The sequence below is a fragment of the Macadamia integrifolia genome, chromosome 4 (assembly GCF_013358625.1).
Source record: "Macadamia integrifolia cultivar HAES 741 chromosome 4, SCU_Mint_v3, whole genome shotgun sequence".
Classification (NCBI taxonomy): domain Eukaryota; kingdom Viridiplantae; phylum Streptophyta; class Magnoliopsida; order Proteales; family Proteaceae; genus Macadamia; species Macadamia integrifolia.
This window is the reverse complement of record NC_056560.1, coordinates 21,083,803-21,103,928: the sequence shown is the minus strand read 5'-3', so window position 1 is coordinate 21,103,928 and position 20,126 is coordinate 21,083,803. Positions and strand designations below refer to the sequence as shown.

At 37.0% G+C, this 20,126-nt stretch overlaps 1 protein-coding gene across 1 annotated transcript; it reads left to right on the top strand.

The window, feature by feature from the left end:
- Window positions 1-11,128: 11,128 nt before the first annotated feature.
- LOC122075610 (kinetochore protein NDC80 homolog) lies at window positions 11,129-16,578 on the top strand. The gene is made up of 5 exons (XM_042640692.1): window positions 11,129-12,365; window positions 14,589-14,835; window positions 15,894-16,040; window positions 16,132-16,333; window positions 16,440-16,578. The coding sequence occupies exons 1-5, from the start codon at window positions 11,242-11,244 to the stop codon at window positions 16,460-16,462; spliced, it is 1,743 nt and encodes a 580-aa protein (XP_042496626.1). The 5' UTR covers window positions 11,129-11,241; the 3' UTR covers window positions 16,463-16,578.
- The last annotated feature ends 3,548 nt before the right edge of the window (window positions 16,579-20,126 follow it).

The following is a 20,126-nucleotide window of genomic DNA, read 5'->3' as shown; positions in this document are numbered from 1 at the left end:
ATTTGGATCGGTATTGGCCTTGAATGATCCCATTCCCAATACCAAGTTCTCAAACCTTGGTTGCATAGAAGACATGGCATGTAATTTAGAGAAGAATTCAATTAGATTTCTTCTATAAATCAAGAAAATGAAGTGTCCGGATCTTATCTGGTGTTGTCTATACTCTGACTTCATGTGTTTTCTTTATTTTCGAAGGGAATTGGAGACTTGAGACTGAGGTCCGCGCTTCTTCTAGGAAGTTGGGGAAGAGAACATCAGTCGCTTGGGTGCGTTGTAACAAAGAGAAGAGGCGGTGGTTGCAGCGGTAAGGTGAGCAGGGGGGAGAGAGAGAGAGAGAGAGTGGTGTGGCGGTTGAGGGAGAGAAATGCAAGGGGTGGCCACATTGAACGGCTGAGATCTTTTTCCCTTCATCCAATGGTTGTGAAGGTGTTGATGCAGATGGATGTGGGAGATTCCCTTTCTATCTTTAATTTTAAAAATAAAAATTGTTTACCTCATGAGGGTAAATGGTCTTTTCATTCAATCACTAACACCATCAGGTTCATGGGGCTTCAAGTAAACTTTTCATAACTTTTGGGGTGTCAAGCAATCCAGCTAATACAAGGGGTGACCAAGTAATTAACCCAAAAAAGTAACACAAAATTCATTCCAGAATATCGCAACTGCAATGAGTACCAACCCTACATTTCATCATAGGACAAGGTAGAGCATGAATCCCATTGCAATGAGTGCCAACCCTACATTCATAATCTGAAGGTAATGCTCTACTACCCAGTGCAATCTTAGTCTCCTATTCATTAGGGTTATGGACTTATGGTTAGGGTTTGGGTTAGGACTTTAGGATTAGGTACATTACCAAAATATCCTTATAAAAGAGTTTATAATAAGGGTAATATATAATATATAATATGTTTTAAAAAAATATTAAATTAATCACATTTTACAATCGGATAGTAAATTAGCTGAATATTATCTGATCCGAAATGGAAATATCCAAATCCGATTATCTTTCGGACGGATTTGGATATTGTTCAGAAACAATAATTATGGATTTGGAAACCCCTAAACGGACTCGAACACGGATTGAATACGGATTTTCAGCTATCCATTTACACCCCGAGGGACAAGCCCTCCAACATGGGTGTGAATAAACCTCAACTAGGCCACCGACCAGCCAAGTGGGAAGACAATACAGGAACCCTCTAAAATGGTCGTCTGTACAGTCACTAAGACTGCATAGGCCTTGTAGCATATCACTTACCAGAAACAGTCAGTTTTCAACACACAAACACACACCCAGTGCAGTTAACTGCCCCTCAAACGAACGAGATCACTTGTGGTTTTTAAGGCACATAAACATGCAAAATCACATATCTTGCATGCATACAGCTCCTCAGAAGAGATGGAACATCACAAAAAATCCTGCCCTGAAACACATCAGCCATGACAGTTCCAGTTATTCTAGAATTGCCTGGACTGAAATGGTATGAAGCCTTTCTACAAGCTAAATTTTCTAACCACCTAACAAGATTTCTTAACAAAGTAACCATGACCACATACCACACTTCCTTTTCTTTCATGAATCACATATTTTAAGAGAAGAAAAGCTGAGAGATAGATGGGGAAAGATCAAGCAACTAAAAATAAAGTAAAAACCCCTAATATACTGCACCCTATGAATCTCATATTCTGACAGATCATCCACCTTCGATTGACTGATATTGGCATCCAAGAAAGTGAGATATTCAAGGAAGCAATATGAAGCACCTGTCTGGTTAAATAAAATACTTCAACAATGGGCATAAAATATATATATATATATATGAAGTCCATCAAAGCTAATTTGAACCTTTGACACAAAACAGAAACTTAAGGACGGGCTTCAATTAAGTTGAACACGCATAAGGGAATCAATTTTCAAGTGGGAACACTGCATGGTATGGGACCCAATTGGAGCAAAGCATCCCATTAATTTTCACAGGCGGTTAAACTTGTTAAGTACAAACATATCCAACATGTGTGGAGACTGTCACAAGTGTCGCTTGTGGACATGGAATGTAGGACACAGATACCTCCCCAAAACCTAGGCACGAGGACACAGCAGTAGATATATGATATAAAACTTTGTCGATAGACTAAGTCAAGACTGTAAAAGTATAGCTGAGAAGAAAAAAAACAAAATAAGAATGAAATATCATGTAAAAGAGAAAATCACATAAAGCAAAAGAGCAGGTCAGAAAAAAAATATATTAGAAAAGGCACAGTTGTCTTGTTTCCTAATACGTATATGAAAGTGCAACAAATAGATCTCTCTCTATCTCTCTCCCCCCTTTTTCCTATTTTTTTGATTGGTAACAAAGGAGGAGGAAAAACAAGCGGTACCAATCCACCACTAGCACACCACGAAACACCACCACACCACCCACCCACCAACCATAGCCAGACTACCACCCAAGGAGAACACCTCCAAAACAATGTAACTCATAGAAGGAATCAAAAAGAAATAAAAAGAAAACTGAGAGGGAAGGGGAAAGAATCAAATGTTTGATAGCATGAACATTCACTCACTTCTGACAGTTAAATGATTCCAGAAGATAATCCAGAATTGGGTCATTCACTTTTCTTCCTACTGAAGGTTATGAAATTACAGAAAATAACTTGATTAAGAAAGACCCGGCAAACGGAGGCAACATGCAAGAAATCCCCTATGTTTGTTGGCATGATAGTGTCTGACACATTGTAGTCAAGGTTCAAGATTTCAATTCCGGTGGCCATTTCAACCTGGCCCAAAACCAGAAAAAGGTAGAATTTTGCCATTAAACATCACAGATTTCTTATGTAAGCATGATTATAATGTTTGAATTAATAAATTGAAAAAAAAAAAAGCAGTTTGGATTCAGCTTAGGTTGCTGCTGTATAGCATAAAATACTGTATCTTTTCCATTGGATAACCTAGCTAAAAATTGAACCAAGATGGAAAGATTTAGGAACATCTCTTTCTTAAAGTTTCAAACCAAATATCTCTTAGCAATCTTGTTGTGAGAGCTTAGATGAGTTTGGAGAGGTTTAAATCCTCTATGATCTGTAAGTTTTTGAAGAAATTTGAAGTGTTCTATCAATTTTGAAAGACCAACCCAGTGCATGAGGCTCCCGCTACTGCAGGGTCTGGGAGGGGCAAGTGACAGGTTGTTTCCAAGTGTTCTAGCAATTTTGAAAGATTTCCCTAATTTCTCCAATTGAGACTCATATTGATTCAGAATTTTGTAATTTATCTGAGAAAGAATTTGACATTTCAATTATTTTGGCCAAAATTTTGACATTTCAATCAATTTGTTTTGCTCATTTCGACTAAATGTTGTATTATTTATATTTTGCGTGTCATTTTGTTTTGAGGCCCATCGAAACCGAAATATTTCGCTTTTTTTTTGTTACATTTTTGTCAATTTTGTACCATTCATATCTTATTATCAAAGACTCAACAAACCGGCTACAACATCCTGAATTTAACCTTTTTTACGAAAAAAAAAGAAGGAAGAAATGACCTCACTAAGAGAAGAACAATCCACAAGAGCAACAGCCAAGGAAATGTTTTAACTCGTATTGCAGATTGAAGGAGAATACAACAAGAACAAAAATTTCTATCACGTCATTGCCTGTGGTGCAATTTTACTTCAACAGTTTTAGGGGTCCGACCTCCTTTGGAAGATGACAAGGTTTTAGATAGAACAAGGTCTCAGCCTCAACACTATCCTGAAGAATAGGTAGGTTACCTTTTCATACAGGGCAAATGATTATTCACACAATAAGACAGTTCCAAGCAGTGAACCAACTAGTCTTTGCCAACATGATGGTGATCATGCTAAACAGAGCTTAAATGTGCAATTCCAAATTATTTAGCATTTTTCAGAACGTTTATTTAAAAACTATCAACAATCAATTTAATATATGCAATGATATGAAATGAAGAAATATAAATGTGGAATAAATAAGCCTTGCTAAAGACAAACAAATCAAAGTTACTTCTGTGGCTCTTAACAATAAATCTTATACAAATTTTGTTTCAAGATGGAATTTCCTGTCAACCAATACTTCAGTAGAGTAAATTTGTCACAAAAACAGCACCATTGGCATTCATCTATGGGATACTTGATAAGAGAGACCCCATATATTATGTTTCATTTATATTACTACAGCAATTGCAAATCCAATTAGTACCAGTTAGTTACGTATTTGTGTCCTAAAATTGTTAATATTATACAAATAAAGAATCAATTGTTGCTAGTCTTAGCAGTTAAAACAACAGTTTCCTTAGCAACTTACCAGAGGGAAAGAGATTGAGAAAGTTCTCTTGTAGGTTCATAAATCAAACCAAAATTAGCCGTACCACTAGATTCCACTTAGATTCTAGGTCTGAAAATGGCTAATACCTATTAAAGACAAAATGTAATGAATTGGCTCTCCAGTTCCTAGTATAAGGTTTTACAGAAGATTTGTTTAGAAGTCCAAATGGAAAATTGTGAAGCGCCATCAATCGTTTCCCATTCCTCACCAACTCACAGGCCACAAAAGGAAGAAAGAACAAACTCCAAAAGAAAGCAGTGTGAAACTGCAAACAAGATGTCATGATCTGGTCTTAAATAACAAATGCACCAATGCGTCTCCCTCTTAGCACTTAACAAGGATTACACTGTTCAGATAAAATGACCATTTCAGAAGATTCAGAACCAATTTGTTGAAAATTTACTTCTTTTTTTTTTTGTTTGAGGGTGGGGGGAGGGGGATGATGGGAGACAGATTGAAAGAATAACAAAGGATATGATCCATTTTTTGAACGAACCAGAAGCCAACACAATGACTTCTAACAAGTGGCAGACCTACCTCTTCAATGAACTGCACCACTGACCAAACCAAACATAGACCATCATGTGAAAAAGTACCATAACAGCACCAATTGAATAAAAAAAAGTAACTCAAAACTAAACTGAAAATAGGACTAGAATTGTAATTCTTCTGCAGTTGAACTTGTAACTAAATCAACCAACTAGAAACCTCACCTACCTCACACTTCGACCCAATCTCAGATCCAATACAAGCTAGTTACAGAAATCAAAGTGCACTCATTATAGCATTCCTTCAGGAAACAAGACCCCAGATCACCAAGTTCCAATTACAACCACAAGGATATACAGTTTTGAAAGATAAAGAACAGAAATAGTTTAATAAGCAGGAAAGCAAGAAGAAGAAGCAACTCACAGATTCGCCTGTTAATGGCCCAGATTCCACGGGGAAAACTTGTAAAATATAACAATTAAATCAAGATCACGTAAACCAAACTTTTACTTTTCTTTAAACAACTGCCATTCAGATTAAAAACCCCAAATTATCCAAATTATAGAGAACTCGAGAAGAAAGCCAGAAGCATTCAAACTTTACTCAATCGTCACGGAGCTTCAACCTAAAAAGCCTAATAAAGCCCATTAAAAAGATAAAAGCATCACGAGATGGATTCAATTCAATTCAACGTTCAATATTCCAACTTTCAAAGAAATCTTCGAAATGCTGATAAAACCGTAGACGGTAAATCAAAAGAAAAAATGAAATGAAATCAAAGTACAGTACCCGGCGGCTGTTCATCAGAAATTGCGCAGCGATGGCGATGGCGATGGCGATGGCGATGGCGATGGCGATGGCGAAGGCGATGGATATGGATTTGATAGCTAAATTTCAGAGAGAGAAAGTAAGAGAGAACGTTAGGGTTTGGGCAGGAGGGAGGATTCGAGATTCTCGGCGGTGAGAACAAGGACGGGAGTTAGGGGCGGGAGATACAGCCTTCGATTTCGATCTTCCCCTGTGTCGCGCGAAGGTTGCGTGGTTACTGGTTTTCGATTAAAATGGAACAAAAAACAATAAAGAGAAAACGAATGAAGAGAGAGAAAATCGGATGGATCGAGTAATACTAACGCCACCATGACGACGAATGGAAATACTTAACAGGTTGTATTTTAGAGAGAGAAAGTAAAACAAAAAGAAAAAAAGGGAAGAATTACATGATTACCCATTTTTGGGTTTTCCTTCATAAAAGTATTTACAAAAAGTTTTAGTTAACAAAAATACCCCAAATTATATTTAGATTTATAAAATTATCCACCCAAAATTTCAGTTAATAAAAATACCCAAAATCCCATTTAGGTTTACAAAATTACCCAAAATAATGATTCTTCGTCTTCCACATATAGTCTATATTTTTTTTTTTTAATTAAAACTTTGAGTGGGTAGTTTTGTAAACTCAAACTCAATTTTAGGTATTTTTGTTAACTTAAACTTTAGGTGGGTAATTTTGTAAAAATAAACCAAATTTTAGATATTTTTGTTAATTAAAACTTTTGATGAGTAATTTTATAAAGAGAAACCTAAAAGTGGGTAATCATGTAATTTTCCCAAGAAAAAAAGTATTGCACATGGTACGACATGATCTCATTTCGGAGGGGATGGGGGGAAACGTGATTTCGATGAGACCGACCTTACGTGAGGCCGATTTATAACTTCCTTGGTCCCACTGTTTATTCTAATCCAATGCTGTAAAATAAGCGGTTTATTTGTTTGGAAATTTATCCTAATCTGATGGTTCTTAGAAAGAGAGATTCTGTAGATGGATGAACGTGGCTTCGTATAAGGTCAATGACAGGGATTGCTGAGTGGTATATGGTAGTTTTTCCAAAAAAATATTTAAAATCTTAATTTAAATTATATTCGGATTTGGGGAATATTCTTTCACGCAACTTTTGGAAGCGATGACTTTTGTTTTCAATTGGGAGTTAGATGGTGAACATACAAAGAATACAGTGTGAGCTGAATTGAGCCATCAATGACTCAGATTTCAATTAGCTTTTGAGGGTTTGAGATATAGGTTGTGATTAAATAAATGTAGGGGTCCATAGTTAAGATTTAAGACTGAAGACTGAATCCCGCTGATAGGAAATTAATATTGGGAGAGGGATAGATGGATACACTTTACCTCAACAAAAAAATAGATACTTGGTGGCACTAATGGGTGTGGGACACGACATCATATAAGAGGGAAAAGGATCATTTTAAAGGGAGAAGAGAGATATAGACACGATGGGCATTAACTTACGATACTTGAGTGATGATGGTTTGTGATCAGCTTTAATTTCATCATTAGCCTTATCATGATGGAGAACATATCAGGTTCACGTACAAGAATGTTCTCGTACGTCCCTGATCGTTGGGTTTGAAATCTATTAAATGAAGAGAGAGAAAGCGGATTCCAAATCCACGGACCAGGGACGTACGAGAATGTTCTCGTACGTGAACCTGATCTGCTCTTATCATAATGGTGGTTTGTGATTTACCTATGATGCCTTTTGTAGTAATTTGATAATATGCATCTTGATTTTGTATAATCTAATCCCAATATTTAGACCCTATATAATTTGGTGAATGATTTTTGTAATTCTGTATAATCCAACCATTTCTTGATATTAAGTAGATTAAAGAAAGTCAAAGAAATATTCAAGATTAAAAAATATGAAATGGATTGTTAGTATTTTCACCTAGAGAGAGAGAGAGAGAGAGAGAGGGTTTTGAGTTGGATTAGAAGATTTCTTTGAAGGATTCACGGACGAAATAAACAAACCAAATTCAATCTAGTTTATGCTGCTCTTGATAAGTTCAAGATTAGAGATGGAGAGAGAGAGAGAGAGAGATCACCGTTGAGCATTGGTATGAGGAAGATTACAACATCTTAAAGGGTAGTTATTGTATTTAATAGTTTTAGGGAAGGTTACAAACTTTAATTTATTGGGTAGGGATGGTTTAATTAGTAGTTTATATATGGGATTGTTTGTAATCTTAAATACAGTTTAGAATAGTGATTAAAATTTTCCATACATACAGACTATGCCTTTGGCAGTTTTATCTCCTCAAAATATATTGAATCTACGATATAACGATTTTAGTATCTTTACAATTGGGATCATGTATTGTAAAGTAAGTATTTAGGTGAAACCAATAGTTTAACTTTGCGTCTTAATTTTTGGGAAGGGGCTCAACACGTCCTCCCTGTAGGTAGAATAGCCCACCATCTAAAAACTACCATGCAATTGTGGGGATGAAATTTTGTGTGTAGGTGGATCCTAAGGTCCTATTTTTGTCTATCAAGTTTTAGTCTAATCCAAGTTTGCCAAATGACAACAGAAAAAAAAAAAAAAATCATAGGACGGTAGTTGGGTGCATGGACAGACACGGGGAGGTATCCCCTACATATGAGATAATATATTGAATCCGGATTTGAAATTTAAGTTATGATAAATCACATGTACATTGTTTTCTAATCATCGGATGTTCATAATTTTTATATTACTCTTCCATGAGGCAATAAAGCATAGCATGTGTTGACCCACTTCTTAATGAGGGCATAATATAATTTATTTTTTTCTCTTTAAGTTAAAAAGAAAATATTGTTGTAACTTGTAACCAAGGTAGGTGAAAAATAAATTATAATTTTGCTTGTTTGTGTTTTTAATATCACACATTTTTTCCATCAATGAGTTATGATCTCTTTATTTTACATATATACTTGAAAAACATATAAGCCATTAACCACTCATGAAAATGACATAATAATAAGTCAGTTTCAAATTATTGTGAAAGCCCTTTTATCATTATTTAAATTACTTTTTGCATTAAGACAAAGGGCAATCCAAAGAAGGTTACATAACTTCTCAATTCACCAATCTGGCAACGATGAAAACAACAACAGGAAGCACCTTTAATTATATATCTAATCGTAAATTACAGTTAAGAGATCCATATTTAAGAAAATTACTTTTAGAGTACCTTATTATTATTATTATTATTATTATTATTTAGATACAAAAGTACTTCATGTTTCAAATATTATGTTTGGAATCTTTATTGGTTGGTTTTATTTTTAAAACTTATTATATTTTTGACTTTTCCTTAATAGCTAACTATGTTTGGGATATCATACATCTCTCTTCCCTCCCCACATCCTACTCACTTATTTCCCTCTTTTTATTCTATAATAATATAGGAACAAAGATGACAAGTGAGGACAGCTATATGAAGCCATATTAGTATCAGTTGGGGGAGGGGAGATTTTGCACTCTTTGCTTTATCTCCCTTCATTAGTTTCGCAACTCTATCAAGCATGGAAACAGTCTGTAAGACCTATAATCTCATCATTCCACATTCTACAAAAAAAAATCTCATAATTCCACGTACCCTTTTATGGCTTTGTTTGTGAGAAAAAGTGAGTATTCAATGTTGCTTTTTGACAGCAAAAAAAAACTTCACAATTTGTAAGGTAAATTTTGAAATCCAATAAAGTTATTCTTTTGATTGAATACATATCGAGCATAAAGAGATTTTATTAAACCAAGGAAAAAAATATAATTTTTATACTTTTATTTATTTATTTTTCTTTTCTTTTCTTTTTTTATCTTGGCAACCAAACACAGCCTAAGGCATATTTTGTATTATAAAAAAAAAAAAACATTTGTAATTTACAATGCCACCCCTAGAGAATGCCAATATTATATGAACACCCCCTGTTAAATACTAAATTACATTCAGACCCCCAGTCGTCAGTCTCTATTAAATGATGCTATGAAATGACTCTTTAACCCTTATGAGCAAAGGACTAATATATAACTCATTTTCATTATCCAAAAAATACCCCTCTCTTTCTCATCGGCTCTCCCATTCCATTATCCCCTTTTCTTATTCTTTCCTTATCTCCTTCTCTCCTTCTCTCCATACCTGCGAGTTCATCTGAAACCGTCTCAGCCGAGTTTAGCTCCATCAGTCCCAGTCGAGTATTGTTACATTCGTCGCCGACGAGTGCTGCTCTTTCCATTGTTGGTAGAAGTAGAGCTAAGTTTTTTTTTTTATGATTTTTCTCTGTTATTCCATTTGATTTTTATTTTTAATTTTCTTGATTTTTCTATGTTATTTGTTCTTATGATTTTTCTCTGTTCTTCCACACTCTCTCTCACTACCAAAAATAAACTGATCAACAACCCAAGCTAGGAGAGACGTTAGATAAACAAACATCCCTAAATCAATATAAAATCCTCTCACGATAAGCAAATGGAGCCCACTAGGCACTAGGTTCCAAAGACCAGATGGGCTAAGGCCACCACCGACTCACAACCCACCGCACGCATGATGAGAAATTGACGACTTCGGTTCCAGAACTACAGAAAATTTCAACAGCTTCCCTGCTTTTGCAACTCTTTATGTGTTTGTTGTTGCTCTCAAGGATGGGAATTAAGGAGAGGTCACATCTTCTTCTTCCTAATTTCTCTCATTCTCTCCCTTCTTCCCTTCTCTTATTTTTGAGCTAAAATCCCCTCAAGATATCGAAACTTTATTTCTACTTCAAACATTTATTGTAAGAATCCTAACCTGCCACTCCCAAACTCACATACATCGTCTTCAAGTTCTTTTGATCACATTATTGCTAAGGCCGTCGGAACTGCTGCTGCTTGTATCCTCTTACTCGTCGAAATTTTCTTATTTTTCCTCCAAAAGTACACAGGTGTTTGTAATCGCCCCCTGCTTGAGAAGAATACCAAGATTAGTAGTGTTGCCACTCAGAAACAGGCTTTGGTGCCTTACAATGAGAAACGCAGTGATCGCCGCCATTGCTCTAAACGATCGTCGGTGGTCTAAATCCCACGATTTGGGAGAACAGTAAATTAGGCATTGGAATGGGTTAGTAACTTAATACAAGGATATTTTAGGTACTTTTTAATAAGGATATTTTGGTAATTAAAATAAAATATAATTGTTGATATCAGTATATAAGGTATATTCCTTAACGGTGACTGATGGTAAGGGGTCTGAGTTATAATTTGGTGAAATAAAGGGGGTAATCTTATAATTGTGCATGGCACTATAAATTACAAAAAAAAAAAAAAAAAAAAAGAACATTTTTTATACCGAATCAGTTTCAAGCCCCACCACGTGTCATTCAATAAAGTTGACGAACTGCTGCCCCATTTTTAAACCAAAACCTTTCCAAAGAAATAGAAATTTGGAAAATTAAAATGAGTGAAATAAGCGGGAATTTCAACCAAAAAAAAAAGATAGAACGAAATAAGCGGGAAGTAAGAACGGCGGGCTGTGCAAGCAGGAGTCTCCATACCTGTGAGTGTGTGACAGAGAGAGAGAGAGAGAGAGAGAGAGAGAGAGATGAGAGGGGGAAGACGAAGGCCGAAGGACTCCATACCCGAGCGACCCTCCGTCGACCCTCGACAGTTCACATCCACCACTAGTCACCGCGACAGCAGAGACTCTGACGCAAGCTTCGGCAGCAGCCGCCCTTCCTTTTCCTCATCCGGTATCACTCGCGCCGCCTCTTCCATTCCCATTAACGACCGCTCCTACCAATCTAACGCCATACGCACCATCAACACCTATCTCGCCTCCCACTCCTTCCCTATCTCCCTCCGCCCCCCGCTCCCCTCCGCCAAAGACATCACCGAAACCCTCCGTTTCCTCTGCCACCGCCTCGATTGGCCCGATCTCAACAAGCTCGAAGAAGACCTCCCTCTCCTACTCAAGCACCTAAATTGCCCCATCAAACTCAACAAATCCGCTCTCAAAGCCCCCGGTACCCCTCACACTTGGCCCTCCCTCCTTGCCGTCATCCACTGGCTCGTCCAGGTCGCTCTCTACGGCGATCATATCTCCTCATCAGAAACCAACACTAACAATTTTCTACGTGACAACAAGCTCCTTCTCTATGCGCTCAACAGTTACTCCCTCTATATCCGTGGTGAAGACGATGCCGTTGATGATCTGGACCACGAGTTCACGGAGAAGATGGAGCAGGAGAAAAATGCGGCTGCCGAGAAGGTTAGGTTAATGGAGGGAGAGGTCGTGAATCTCGCGGCCGAGATTGAAGCCCTGAGGACTGCGCCATCCGCGAGTGAACAGCGAGAGAAGGATAAGTCTGTGTTGGAGAAGGATGTTCAGAAGTTTCATACTATTATTGAGGAGATTTCGAATGGGATTTTGCTGGTGGAGGCGGCTTTGAAGGAGAAGGAGAAGGAATTGGAGACAAAGATTAGGGAGAATCAGAGGATTTGTGAGGAGAATGAGGAGTTGAAGAAGAGTATCGATTCGCAGACTGTGAATGCCAGGGATGCGGAGAGGATGAAAAGGGAGTTACAGGCTGTGGAGAGGGATATTGCGGAGGCAGAGGCTTCGAGGAATGTGTGGGAGGAGAAGTCGTGGGATCTTGATGCTGCGCTGGGGCATAAATTTAAGGAGCTTGAGAGTCTTTCAATCGAATGCAACCAGGCTCTTAGGAGGTGAAAATTTCCCCTTATTGTTATCTCTTGCATACCAATTTGGATTGTTCTCACAGTTTATTTGTTTTACTCTGATTTGTGATTGTTTAATTTCCAGTTTATATGAGTGATAGAATTCGAAATTCTGATTTATAGTAATTCCCATGAACTATTTTGTCCTTTGGTATACATGAAATCTCTTAAGTTTGGGGTCAAGTTTTTCAGTGATAACATTCACTTTGACTAAATTTATAGTGCCTGCCAGTGAAAATCAAGCATTAAATGTGAAGCATTTTAGATAGGGTCCTCAATAATCTAACTGGTGTTTAGATTAGATGAACATAGATGGTGAACTCTACCAGAGCTTCATTATTATAATTTTTCTGCTGTTTCTTGCATTCATTGGCTTACACTGGCAAAAAGCAAATTCTAACACTGATTTTAAAGACAAGTGGACTTGGAGATTTTTCCTTGGTGTGGGGGGGGGGTGTAAAGTTTTCATTTTGGATCCAGTTACAAGTTTATTGTTGACTCTTGTTTATGATTGTATGTTCATTGATCGGTTATAATGATTCTGTGCATTTAATCTTTTTTCTCTCTTAATTCTGTTTCGCTATTGCTTCTATTTTTTTTCTTAATATATATATATATATATATATTAGTGTGAATAAATGCACTGGTGATTGGCCTCATTAATCTTTCATATACAGATTCCTGGTGAGGGACTTTTAACACTAATTATTTCTTTTCCTTTCCCTACCATGGTTATGTGACAGTCTATGTACACTAAAATTATACCCATAATCGATTCATCTTTGGGAACGTTATTGTTTGTTAGTTGTTTTCTTTCTTTTCCCTTTTTTTAGTATTTCCATTACCCCATTTCAGGTGTACATCATTTAAATTTCTCATATTGTTTCTTCTTCTTCTCTCTCTCTCTCTCTCTCTCTCTCTCTCTCTAATTCTAACATCAATTTGATAGATATGCAACTTTCATTGCTGATCGGAATTTTAGTTCTCAAATCTGGTCGCCAATAAATCTGTTAACATTATTATTGATCACTTTATCAGTTCTGTTCATCAGATTCTTCTGTGACTCCTTAGTGCTAGATCTTCACTTGATTTCCATGCTAACATATTATCATTATATTCTGTTCTCTCTACTAAAGATTCTATATTCCTATTATTGTTTGATAGATCTGAATTCCTGCTGTGCTGGACCTGAGTATCTCAACTGATCAGATTATTGGACTGCGAGTTATTTGGGATATCTTATTTTTCTGCAATCTGTTGATATCGAGTTCTTATAGATCCTGGAATATTAGTGTAGTTCCAGAAGAATGTTGCTTCTAGAACTCTGTGGTTCCAGAAGATTTTTGCTTCTAGAACTCTGTACCACATCAGCTTTCTGTATGTCAGTTCTACATATAAACCCAGGATTCAACTTCTAAACCAAAACAACCTAGAGGACATCAGTTGATCCCGACGTATTAGTCTTTGTTCAATAATTTTCGAAGTCATAGCAGAATTTCTAGCTAATAGGTTAAAGACTTTACTTGGCAACTGAATCAATCCTTTCTAAAGTGCTTTTGTACCTTCTGGAACGATATCTTACAATTTATAAGTGGTCCATGAAAATTTACACCAATGAGGTACACAAAGAGCAAACTTGGCTCGATGACCCTAAAACTTGATCTATATAAAGCCTATGACAAAATTGAATGGTTTGCCTTAAGCAAATGGTTTTACAATCGGGCTTTGCAAGCACTTGGGTGAGATGAGTAATGTAATTTGTCTCTTGTTTATTATTGTATGTTCATTGGTTGGTTATAATGATTCTATAGAATAAATCTATTAGGGGTGCATTTAATTTTTGTCTCTGTTAATGCTTACTGTTTCACTATTGCTTCTATTTTTTTTTTCTTATAAATATATATATATATATATATAGATATTTTTGGTGTGAAGAAATGCACTGGTGGTTGACCTCATTAATCTTTCATATACAGATTCCTGGTGAGGAACTTAACACTAACTATTTCTTTTCCTTTCCCTACCATGGTTATGTGACAGTCTATGTACACTAAAATTCTACAGATGATAGAGTCTTCTTTGGGAACCTTCTTATTGTTTGTTAGTTGTTTTCTTTCTTTTCCTTTTTTGGTATTTTCATTACCCATTTCAGGTGTACATCATATCACACTTATTGATTCCATTTAACTTTCTCCTTTTTATTGTTTACAGGTTAAAGCTTGGAAATGATTTTCAATATGTGCTTAATGCCAAAGGATCAACACCTGCTGAAGTATTAGGGATCGACTACAAATCCAAAATTAAGCCTGCACTCACTTCGTTAATTGATAGCATAAATAAAAGCTCTGTTACAAAGTTGGAGGAGTTGATTTCGCTTCAGCAACAGTCAATAGACAATGATTCTAAGCTTGAGTCAAAAAGAAACCGTCTTGCAGCGCTCCAGTCCAGAGTTGATGAAGTAGGTATTTTGGAACTCTTTGAAACTACAATACCATGCATTTCTCCTGTATTTATTTTTTAACAGTTACCAATGCGTTGCCATAATGATGTTGGGCTTGTACCAACGCACACATAAGGGTCAGTGTTGGACAATCCTTGTGAAAACTGGATCTTTCTTTCTTTTTTATTAAAATTCGAGCTATTTATCTTCACTAACAATTTCACATATGGCGAATATGTTTTTGGATTATTTCAGCCACTTTATTGCATACGCAGTTTATATATATTTTGGGACCAATAATTGCAAGTGTAAGATTCTCTGATATTTTTGTAAAGGCGGCTGCCACACAAGCTGATCTGTCATAATGCTGTTATTGTGAATGGGTGATTGAATTCCTGATCCAAATTGGTCCGTCATACTCTTAATATGTCTCAACATGGACCCAGCAATCAAGTCAATGACAATTTATGGCATTTCTACCCTTGAATTAAAAAAATTGCTTACCCATGCTGTTCTGGCAAACTGCTACATGATTATTGCAACCTTAAGAGTTGCACTTAGCAGTTGTTCTAAATGCTGTCTTGTTTGTGTTAGAGGTGGAAATGTGTATTAACTTTTGAGCTGCCATATTACCTGCCCTTATAGGTTCTGGAATGATTGATAATTTTTGAACAATACTAAAGCAATGGAACTGCACTCTATTGAAGTGTCCCAGAAATCTGGAAATATATGAAAGTCTTGTAAATCTCAAAATTGAGTCTCACTGTTAAATGTGAAGTTTGGATCCGAGGAATGGAAGTCCTGATATAGTTTGTTTCTCATTTACTTCAATATGTTACTTAAGCCCTTTTCATTATATCAATTCTCGTTTGCTAGGTTTTATATAGGTTCTTTCTTTCATCTTTGTTATTGTTGTTCTTATTATTTGATTGGATGCAGTTGTGATACAAACTAGTTCAAATTTTAAATTGTCAGTATTCATTCCAAAAGGCGGAAAAAATCGCATTGGTAGTCATATTATGTTTGTAGAGCTGGTTCTGTGGATATCCTTGATTCCTTAAAATGATAAGTTTCAGGTTGAAGCTCAATTGAACATGTTGAAGAAGGAAATACATGACTGCAAATCCAGATATGCAGTGGAAGCTAAGAAAAAGGTGGAAGACATTGAGAGGGAGATGCATGAGATGGATATGGTGGAAAGAGAAGCAGAAGAATTTTTGAAGGTATGTCCTTGTTTCCCACTTTCACTGAGATATATGATGGGAACTGTAAACGCATTAACAGGTTTGGATCAACTCGGAATTTTTGGTGCAGACTTCCAAAGCAAATCTACAGCTGGTGATAGAAAAAACTGAAGAAGAAACACAGAAGTGTGCTCGTGAACTGGTAATGTTGGTTGATTCAATCTCAAAGTATAAAGAGAGCGTGGAGTCCATGATCTTGCAAATGAAGAATGATCTCTCGGACACTGCTAAAGCTGTGGCAGATGCTCACAAGGGCTCCTTGCCGACACAGTGTAGGACTCTTGTCTGACTAAAAGTTACAGTTTTTATTTTTTGCTGTTCTGTTGCTTCTTGGCTTTACTTGATGGATTTCTGCCTCATTGTCTTCCTTACCTGCAGTGTCAGGGGGGTGTTGGTCTTAGCAGGGGAAAAGGAAAACTATGAATTGATTTGGTTGATCCCTCTTTTACATGTTGACACTTTCGTAGTTGTGAAATATATGTTATTTTGTGTTACTATAAACAGTTCATTGTTTGAATGGCGTTGCCTTGCCTTTAAGTTTTTTTTTTTTTTTTTTCAATAGATAATTTGTATGTAATAAGGAAAAAGAAAAATATAAAAATACAGATTAAGGCAACCCCTACAACCTTCTTTGGGTAGACCAAAAGAAACATTGAGAGGTCCTTAAATCAAACAGGACAAACCCTGTAACACAGTTCATCTAATATAGAAAGAAAAGCTTTAACAATTAGGAAAAGATGCTAAGAAAGAATTAAGTAGTCCAATCATGGGAGCGAAGAAAATATGGGGCACTTTTCATGGGATGATTCTTCTGTAGAAAGCTTTTCACTACTGGATGGGTCAAGTTTTTAAAGACTTCAGGGCCACCGTCTTCATTTGACTCTGATGATTCCTCTGAAAAATCCAAATGTATACCCTCTATATTATCATCTTGATGGGTCACCTCACTGTGGTTTAATTCAACTTGAGCTATCACCTCTGCACTATGATTCAACTTTGTCCCTTCCTCTGAAGAAATAACGGAATCTACAAGATTCTCAATTCCCTTGAAATAAGTCGCGTCTGCTATAGATTTGGGTGTCAAATCTTCAATCAACCTACCATTATCCTCTCCATTTGCCACGTCAACATTGTCTCTTTTAGAATATTCTCCATCAGATTTTTTGAGGAAGGTAAAATTGTGGTCAAATGTTTAGTATAAGAGATTTCCTTGGCTGAGTCACCCTCCTTTTGCTTAATAAAATATGTTGACTTTGCTCCCTCATCATCCAACCGACCTTCAATGTCAAGAGAATCCTGGATAAGGTTCAAATTAGAGATAATATCTCGTCCCCTGGTGCTTTCCATGACCTCAGACACTTCTTCATTAGAATTTGAATTTTTACTAACTTTGTCCTCCAAATTCAAATCCTATGCTTCCTCCCCTAATTTTTTTCCATCAAACTCCTTACTTTTCTCCAAAGAGAGAACCAACGTCTCTTGATGAGGAAATTTCTCCTCATTTGAAAATCTCTCCATCAATTCCCCATTATTTATGCCAATAATATATGAAATAATTGCCAACTCACCTTCCTCCAAATCCTCCTCCCTATTTGCTAGCGAGATATCCTTATTGCACACCAAAATATTCTCCTCCTCAATCGCTAACACATTTGAGTAAACCAAGTTGAAACTTGAATCCACCTCAGCAATATACTGATCTTCCAAAACTTCTTCCTCATAAATCTCATCCTCCTCATCCTCAACCAAGGACTCTTTTGAAATGAAATTGGAACCTCTTCGGTCAACCCTTCAAGGAGAGAGAAAACATTAACATGGGTAACCGATTCCTCTCTGTTCGAAATCTTTTTACCCCTAAATCTGCCATTAATAAATCTTTCCTTATCTACTCCACTTTTTTCAAAATTCAAATTTGAATTTGAACTTTGGATAATTGTAGGGCCGGATTCATTGCTCAGGTCATTATTCTTGTGCAAAAAAGGTCCACCATTCTCAGCTGACAGTATAGGCTCTCCACCATCTTCCTTCTTTCTCCAAACTAGTTTTGTTTTCCGATTTTGTTGAACCATCGGAGCTCCACCACAATGTTCCACCGAATGGCCAAAAACATTTCAGACATTGCATCTAGGAGGCTTCCAATCATATCTAATCTCTTGATTAAAAATGTGAACTTCATCTTTGATAGCTACAACAAAAGGTAGTTCTTCAGAAGTATTAACTTCAACACACAACCTTGCAAAAGTTAATCTTTCTAATGTCTTGGTCCTCACATCTAAAGAAATTGGACGCCCAATAGCACTTAATGCCTCCAGAGACTAGAATTGAAAGGGAAGATTGGGTAAAGTAAACCACATCGCGATAGAGGTTAAAGTTATCTGCCCCAACGATACCTCTTTGCTCCAAGAGCGAAGAACAAGAGGCTTACATTGAACATACCATGGACCTCCTTTCAAGACTTTATCTCTATCCTCTTGCAAGTTAAACCTGAAGATGAACACACCACTTTCAAGCAAATTTATCTCAACATTGCCTAAAAATTGAAATCTTCCACTTCTTTAGAAGAAACTCCTTAGTGTAATGAAAATGTGGTCTCTTCCCTATGAAATGTCCGACAAGAGCATTTTTCCATCTGCTAAGCTGTCATCTAACAGCTTTAGCAGGACAATTAGCATCCTTTTGATCACCCACTATGACCGGATCAATGAACTTGAGTTGAAAACCCTCTGTATTCTTCCATACATTCGGCGAGAATAGAGAAGCAAAAGGAATTCCATTGATCGCATCCTTCTTTCCTATAGATGACTCCCCATTCTCCTAGCAGGAATCTCTGAAAGCATGGACAGAAGAAACTCCTTCCTTCTCACCACTAGTAGCCACACCTCCTTGCACCACATAGCGCTCACTAGAATCTTCTCTAGAAGGCTGCAAAGCCGACATGAATGGAGAAAAAGGACCAATAGCCGAAGCTATTGGCCATGCATCTCTCGTGACCTGGAGAACCTATCGCAATGGTGGCTCAGGAAGAGGAGAATAGTCATCTTAAAGTGACCTTATAAACGTAATCCATTATCAGGGATTTGTGGCTCGCCCAGATCTCCTTTATTACCCCACCTCCTATCGTTGGCTTTGCAATGGACAACAATAGGGCTGGCCATCATGAAGTTGAGTGGTCAGTGGCCTGTATCTGGCCGCCTCATGATAGGGCCATCATGAAGTTGAACGATCATTGCTCTTTTTCTTTAGGGATCAGTTTTCATACATATACATGGTTGTTTATGTTCATACATGACCGTGTATGAAATCTTTCGTTTCTTTCTTTATATCAAGTTTTCTGTTCCTTAAGTTGCACAAAAATAAGAGTTTGAGACTTTAAGAATCAGACTCATATTTGAAGAATTGGGAATCTGATTGGTAAACCGTGTGATTTGGATCAGAATCAGTGGTCACCGATTCCGAATCCAATTCCTGTCAATCCTAGTCGCCTACCCCTGAATTGCAATTGGATCATGGCCGATTCCAATTCATTTTCTTCATCCTTCTGAGATTGGTTCAATCGGACTGATTTAGGCACTAAACCCATTGTATCCGATTCCCACCTGATTAGATCGGATTGTCACTAGTCTCTTCTCTCTCTCAAGCATCCTAATATCCCCTAGCATCCAAGTGGAGAATCATGCATACAATCGGTGTCCATTTTTGTCCAGCTTAATTTCTTCAATCCTGAGAAATCTTGCAGCGCGACCTGTGCATTGTGTGAACCACTTGATGAACTCTTCCACCATTTGAAGTTATCACTTGTATATGATGAACCTTTCTTTCAATCATGCATATACAATCGGTGTCCACTTGTCGAGTTTACTTTCTTCAATCCCATGTGCCAAACTGCCAATGGCCAGACACAACACGTGAAATGCTGAGCAATCTTGCAGTGAAATGTGCAGTTAGGGGTCACTATTGTAGAGGAGTTTCAGAAACAGAGGATGAAGAAGACAGAGAACGTTTCTAGAAATTTTAGGGCTCCAACTGACTGATCATATGCGTATGTATTTCCAACTTTACTATTCA